This window comes from Fopius arisanus, unplaced genomic scaffold (genome assembly GCF_000806365.1).
Source record: "Fopius arisanus strain USDA-PBARC FA_bdor unplaced genomic scaffold, ASM80636v1 scaffold00073, whole genome shotgun sequence".
Classification (NCBI taxonomy): domain Eukaryota; kingdom Metazoa; phylum Arthropoda; class Insecta; order Hymenoptera; family Braconidae; genus Fopius; species Fopius arisanus.
This window is the reverse complement of record NW_011887812.1, coordinates 649,825-657,377: the sequence shown is the minus strand read 5'-3', so window position 1 is coordinate 657,377 and position 7,553 is coordinate 649,825. Positions and strand designations below refer to the sequence as shown.

General features: G+C 35.7%; 1 protein-coding gene across 13 annotated transcripts in view; it reads left to right on the top strand.

Moving 5' to 3' along the window:
• Positions 1-2,401: 2,401 nt before the first annotated feature.
• Positions 2,402-7,553, top strand: part of LOC105269697 (poly(A)-specific ribonuclease PARN) — a 72,446-nt gene continuing 67,294 nt past the window's right edge. For 4 of the 13 annotated variants that reach the window (XR_892463.1, XM_011310143.1, XM_011310145.1 and 1 more), the window contains exons 1-4: positions 2,407-2,598; positions 2,708-2,921; positions 3,963-4,238; positions 4,678-4,960. Coding sequence is in view for 12 of the 13 variants with exons in the window: in XM_011310143.1 (XP_011308445.1) it covers positions 2,580-2,598; positions 2,708-2,921; positions 3,963-4,238; positions 4,678-4,960 (792 nt within the window). In the remaining variant the exon portion in view is untranslated. Of the gene's footprint in view, positions 2,599-2,707; positions 3,253-3,962; positions 4,239-4,677; positions 4,961-7,553 lie in introns of those variants that run through there. The other 9 variants (XM_011310151.1, XM_011310148.1, XM_011310150.1 and 6 more) reach the window with 6 other exon arrangements.

The window sequence follows — 7,553 nt, the reverse complement described above, 5'->3', positions numbered from 1 at the left end:
AGTTCTGAGGGACCCATAAATCTCCACGTTTCACACGATTCTCAATCGTTTGAATATATATTTGCGAGACAATTTTTCCCCAATTTGTTTAATCATTTTTGAAATTGTTAACAAAAAAGATATCGATTAAAAAAAAAAGTTCCGAGGGACCCATAAATCTCCACGTTTCACACGATTCTCAATCATTTGAATATATATTTGCGAGACAATTTTTTTCCAATTTGTTGAACAATTTTTCGAATTTACAGAAGTGAATTCATTTTTCTCATTCCGTCCATCGATTGTTTCTCCATCATACCCCCACTCCGCTCTATATGGGATGTTTTCTTTCGTCACGATTTCCTGGAATTAATCGACACTCTCGCGTTTGCTGGTCTTTCCGAATTCTCGACACGCTCGGGCTCGCGCTCTGCTTTATCTATACCCACGCCCTCCGAAAATTACCGACACTCTTGCCCTCGCGACCTGTTTGATTCACAGGTACACCCGCAAAATTAGTTCCGCCAGTTCCGCTAGGAAATTTCGCGGTTGAAGGTTCGCCATTGGCGTTAGCAATCTCCCCTATAATCTCTGATTCATCTTGGTGAAATCTAGTCTCTTTGAACGTAATTTACAAGTTCATTCCTCAATTCCCCACCCCTGAGACCTAATTACCCGCCCGGCAAAAATAATTATCTGTCGATTGACCCTACCATTATATTTTTTGAGGGCTTACAGGGGCTGGCATTTAATTACCCGTAAAACGCGTTGTTTCTAGGGAATTTCCTAGGGACATGTCGGGCAAAAATAGTCGAGTTTTCGTTCTTCATATCTGTATTATCCAGTGAGAGTTACAGACAACTTCTTATCGACAGGAGATTAAATTAAATGATACATATATAGTTAATACAACATGATTATCAATTAAATAAATTCCGTATTATTTCATTTTGATTTATAAAGGGAAAATTCCTGTCGAGTCATAGCATCGGATGTTGTTCGGTAAAACTCATCGCCCTACTGAATTTTACACATTAAATAGCACAAATCTCCTTCTTTCATTAAAAATATTGGTAAATGTCTAGTTCCGGTCCACCAAACCATTCTGGATATTTTTTATTTGGTGGAAGGGTTTCCGTCGCCGCATTAAGGATCTGGTCACCTTCTTATCGGGAAACAATTAGTGTGGGAGATATGACATTTTATACACCGCTCTCTGCGTTATCCGGGGCCACGGCGAGGACGTGGCGGTGTGTTGGCCCCAAAGACACCACATGTTAGCACATTTAAAGATAATGGACGGATAGAACGATGGATTAATCTAATAGCCTTGAGCACTTTAATAAAACTCCGAATTTACCTCACTCGACCATTTACCATCGCTGAACGAACACCACGAGTGACTTATCCGCCGCGCTACCCTTCTGTAGCTATTTAAATTATTGAATTTAATATCACTCACTCGTGGAGTCGTGAAAAAAAGGGGGGTTTAAGAAATTACAGGGACAACAGAGTTTACCGCAGGACTATTCATCGATGTATTTCCCTCCTTGCTGTTTCTCTCTTTTCTTTCGTTATTGTTTTTGACGACTTAGAGGATAGGAATGGTGTTCATTTGATGAAATTAATATTTCAATGATGTTTGTTTTTTTGTGGACCTAAACTATACATTTACCAAAATATTAATTATTAACATGAGAACTAATCGTTGATCAAGAAATTCCACACATAATATAAAATATTTCTACCTGAAATAATAAATTAATACACACAATATATATGAGATTTGTATTTGGTATAATTATTTTAAATAATTATACAAGTACGTTCTTTAGTTTTACAGCCAATCATAAAGAATTCCAAGCAATTCCGTGCCAGGTTTTCATATCAGTATTTAATCGGAAGATTTGTTTATTTTGGTATTTTTATTTTTATATTTATGTATTCTGAGGTTTATTTTGCGAAATACAATCACTTGCCGGCTAGCTATAAACGAATGGTGCACCGATTGCAATGGACGATTACAACGCAGGAACCATAGCAGTTGTCACGTGGGGTGGGAAGCGAATGAGAATTATTAATTTGTTATTTAATCTATTAATCAGGAATGTACAAACGCAGAAAATATGTAATTAATAATGTACAAACAATTTCCGATCGAATTGAGTGTTTATTTAACCCATTGAGCAATTTTTCATTTTATTCCGGCCAGCATCATGGCAAAAATGGAATAATTATTTACAGTCAATGAATCAATGTACAAACACAAAAAGAAGTAGTACAATCATCTACTAACGATGTACAATCGAATACATAAGATCGTTTTCCTAATTATTGCATCCTTTCGGCTAAGTAAACGGGGGTGAATCATTGTACACTTTCGTGACGTTACATTCGTGGCGCTCCTACCGCACTGGATTTTCCATGGTATGCTCCTCCTTCATATTCTTTATTGAATGGCGGTGTCCGGTCATTCTTTATTCCCGGTTGTATTTACGTTTGCTCTGAATAAGCAATCCAATCGATTGTCGTTATTAGTCAATGATATCTATGAAATATCGGCACTAATTTTCGGTAGATAAGTTGGAATTCTTGTAATCATGGAAGTGACACGTGAAAGTACGTAAAAGAGATGGTTTATTTTGTGGAAATAAAGTATTTTTAAGGTTTTATATTTTTGTGGGCATGCAAACACATGAAACAATTAATCATTTGAGCTACTTTCAAGATTTCCAAGACGTGCTACAAGAGCTTGATGATGTTCTTGCCAAATCTACGTTCTTGGGAATCGATGGGGAATTCACTGGACTGAATTCTGGACCAGAGGCTAAGGTTTTCGATACACCTGCTCAATACTACTTAAAGCTTAAGTCTGGCTCTATGGATTTTCTATTAGTGCAGTTTGGACTCTCTGTTTTCACTCATGATACTGTAACGAACAAGTGAGGATTATTTTTGATAATTTATATGCTGCATTTCAGTTACTGATGGAACAATAATTAATCATTAAATTATATTGTTAATGAACGGTTTTACCAGATGTAATTAGAAGATTATTCGTGGAAAGAATGTCTTGTGCTGTGGGAAATGCTGTTTAATGCTTTGGTGGAAAATTAGCTGCTCTAGAGTTAAATTCATAACTCGTCCCAAATTTACACGAATTGTCCTATAAACTATCAAATATTTTTGGTAATGAGAAGTTCTAGAAGGACTCCTGAAGATACAGGTCCTTGGACTCTTCATTCTGAGGCTGCCTGCTACGAAACTCAATGGGTAATTCCATGTTTCATTTTACTCAAGTCGCCACGAATTACGAAGCAGCAAGATCCTTTTTAAATTATTTGTAGTATATTATAGATTTTTCTTATCTATGCCAATCGTAACAGTAGTTCATAATAATATCAAATTGTGAATTGGAATTCCTTGGGTGATAGGAATTTTCCACGCTAATATTATTTACTAGAAGAGTGTATCGATAAATTTCCTTTGTTAGGTTATTCGTTGGAAAAGGATTATTTATTTTTATTTGAATATTTACCTGTAGTCAATGGAATGGAAATATTGGATCATACCATTAAAAAAAATTCTAATACTACTAATGATTGGTGATGTTGCAGAACTTGGTTATGAATAATACCTTCAGCTTTCAAATTATATTGTCAAGGTACCCCACTACACTGTTAACAATATTCGGGTGTGATTGAAAAATTTTTTAATGACGCGTAAAATTTCAGGTGATTCAGTTACCAGTTCACAATAAAAATAAGTTCTGAAGTTAGACAAATGTCAATACTCTTTGAATTTTCCCTATTTTCATCAACAATTCGGCAATATGAGAAAATGACCGGAAATCAATGCCCTGTTTGATCTCATGTATGAGTAGTAACGCTGAAATTAATCCTGATTGTTACCTTAATATTTCTCCAATCTTATCTGAATAGGGTTAATTCTTTTGGAATTTCGGTTTTCAAAACTTGTTCCAGGTACAATCAGAGAACTTACAATTTCTACGTTTTCCCACGTCCTTTAAATAGAGCAGCACCAGATTGTCGTTTTATGTGTCAAGCGTCGAGTATAGCATTTTTAGCTAGCCAAGGATTTGACTTCAATAAGTTATTCACGAAAGGGATTCCTTATTTGACGACGACGGAGGAGGAGAAGTTGATGAAACGATATGAGGAGAAGCAGAAGATCAGGGACGAGGGACTGGATATGATTCCGATATCAGAGGAAGATAAGCCTCAGATTATCGACATTTGGTAAGTTGTCGCTTGAATTTAATTAAATAGGATATATAATTTTGAGAGTGAAAAGTATTGCTTAAAAATATTTTCCTCAGTAATTGAGTTAAAAACTAGTTAATGATCTTATAATATTATTACAATGAAAATTAGTTGGAAAACTGAGGGTTTACCAATCGATGTTAACATATTATTAGTTCATTGTTATTAATCACAGCTCATTATTAATTTAGCCTATTTAGCCTATTTAGCATTACTTATTTCAATAATTTATTGAATTAATAATCAAATTACCAACTAGCTTCCACTCCGAATTACTCTATATTTCTCTACGAGATTCCATCATTAAATCAATTGATAACCTTGATTGAATCCACCTTAAAAGGCTTTGTTGTTACGTTTGCTACGCATTTTAAACTGGTTTGTTTTCAATTCTTAATTTTGTTCTTTCATCCAGTAAAAAAATCGACGATTTCCTTGAATCTGACGCAGAAGAACTCCTGATTGAACGTTGTAACGGCTACATAAGAAGATTAGCTCATCAAGAAGTTAGACAGAGATGGCCGGAAAAAATTCGTCTGGAGAGCAGAGTAGAAGGAGGGGCACAAAGTTTGATAGTGTTCAAAATGGGCTCAAGGGAAGAAGAGGATAAGAAACACAAGGAACGCCAAGAGAGAGAGCAGCTGGAAATAAAAGAAGCTGTGGGAGTTAGTGCATTACTCAGAAAGATTGCAGACTCGGTACGTGCTTTTCTTTCATTTAAGAACCGCCTGTCGCTATCTACCGAACGTGATCTTTTGTTTAAATACGTAAAAAAGTTCCGGACGTGCGTAGCTGCGCACGTTAATGAAGAATTGACGCTTCAGCGCTGAAAATTAATTATAATATTGAATTGAAGAGGTATCTTATATCATTAAACAAATCAAAATACCAAACAATAAAATTAAGAAAACATTTCGAATGATTGCACGGGCGGAGCAAATTGTGCTTTTGTAATTTCTGTTAGCAGTTGTTCCATTCTGCCCCCTTAAATCATTTACTAACAAAAAACACTATTCCCATTGTAAAGTAACATACTTGCATAATGATAGCTAAAACAGAAAAAACCCAAAGTACAGGGCAAAATGGATTGCATATCTGAGAGCCACCTCGGTTCAGGGGGTTTTTAAGAGGGGATGAAATTCCGTCCATGTTGCTGTAGAATCAATAGGAACCAACATAGTTATTTAAACAAAAAACAATACCAGGATAAAAGGAGAATCAAAGAAGTATTTTGGGTAATTAACGAAGCCAAAATACCAAAAAAGAAATCAACAGGATGTAGGAAATCAAATTTTCTATAAATTAGCAACCAAGGATCGTTGAAAAACTGCCACCTGGAAATCTAACTAAGAATGTTAAAAAAGAAAGAAATGAAAAATAAGCATTATCTTTTAATGGACAGTTTAATGAAAATGAAGTTACATATCATTGACCCAAATCGAATGAAAATAGACTCATTTCCCTGGCAGCAATTGGCAAGTTAATCATCAGTAAGAATTAGCATAGTCCAAGAAAAGTGTTTAATGGTTGGATAGAACAAATAAACTCAGATCTCGCATTGCGACTAAACTCGTTTCTGACAAATTTTTTTTTATGGAATGTTATTTTTCTTCCTATTCTGCTGTTCAACTTTCATTAGGGAGATTACAATAATTATTGCTTTAATCGGAATATTGAATTGGATACTCCATGACTACATCTTTCATAACCGGTTAAGTTTCCTATTTGTAATATTTTTATTGTCCATGATCATATTTATAAATTAAACAAGGCAAGATATAAAAAAAACTGGTTTACCTCCCATATCTTCTGTGGTCCTATTACAAAACTCTCATTCGATTGATGCCAAATCGACCATTGGGCAATAATCGAGAATTCAAGAAAAATCGATTGATTGAAGTCGAAAACATGAAAAATCCATTGCGCTTTTAATATAAGGCTGTCTTTTTAGCCTAAAATATATTATGAAATTTGGACTTAAATTTGTGTTTCGGAAATCACTTGAATGGTTATAAAAAGATCCTAATATTAAAAGGAGAAGGGAAATCAATCTTGAAATATCTTGAAATTTTCGTGTTGTTGTAGTTTCGCCTAGGCTCGGTTACGGAGTAAATTTCAAGCCAAGTTTTTTAGCCACTTTTGAGAAATGCAAACATTATTGCTCCCTGATCTGATCGCTTGTTGGGAAGGCAATCCCCCAGTAGCTCAATTTTGTCATGGCTAAAGCTGGGCAGTTGCATGGATTCTATGAAGTTTAGCGGTTCGAAGGAATTAATTACTCATGCTACCCCGTGTGGGTACACGATTCGGCTGCTAGAGTTCAGTCTCAAGGTTTATACTGCTCTCTCGTTATGTTGGGAGCTTGTGACGCATTGGGATTAAACAATACATCGGTTTTAAGACATAAGATATGTTTAATATTCCCCTTTATTGTCAGCGAGGCATGGCATCAGTGGTTTCACGGGATTGTAAGGACCCTGTGGTCCGCAGTCGCACGGTCAGACAGAAGTCTAATTCTAGATATGATGAGCTGTTTATCTGCGTTGGCCTCAGTGATATCAAGAACATAATAATGGAAACTAACCGTGACACTGCTTAGCTCAGCAAGTTGAGAGCTGAGAGCTTTGCCGCAGTCGTGAGGACCTTGGAGACATCAGAGTACGATCGGGAGCTGAACCGAGCAGCCCTCTGAGCTTCAAGCCCTTTAAGCCAGATAAGTCAAAAGTCCAAGTGGAATGACCGAACCTAATAACGCGTATACCAACCCAATAAGCAAACTATTTTCATGTCCCTTTAATCCACTCAAGTGATAATATCATTTTACTGAGTAATTATGCGAGTGGGTATTTAAGCAAGAAATTCTTCCCAGTTCACCAACCTCCTTCTGAATGAGCGAATCTCCGTGAATCCCCGTGAGCTCGATGCAGGGCTAGTCGAGGAGGAAGTCACACAAAGACTAGTAACGTCGGAGAAACAATTACTAGCCTAATTTGAGTTTACCTCCGGCTAAAAATCATAATGACACACACCCAATATTTTTTTAATTTTAGTAACAGAATTGAATGTGGAAATTTGAAAAAACAAATCTTAAAATCTTATCATCTTAAGAAGGGCTCAAATTCAATTATAAAAGGTACTCAGATATGCTCAATTAAATGATTGAAGTATATGTAGATATGACTCAAACCTTAATAAGTTATTCCCAAAAAACATAACTTGTCTTGGTTTGTAAACGCACCGACAATATTTACAGGCTATTTTAACGGACATTTCTCAATCTTCAACTTTTTA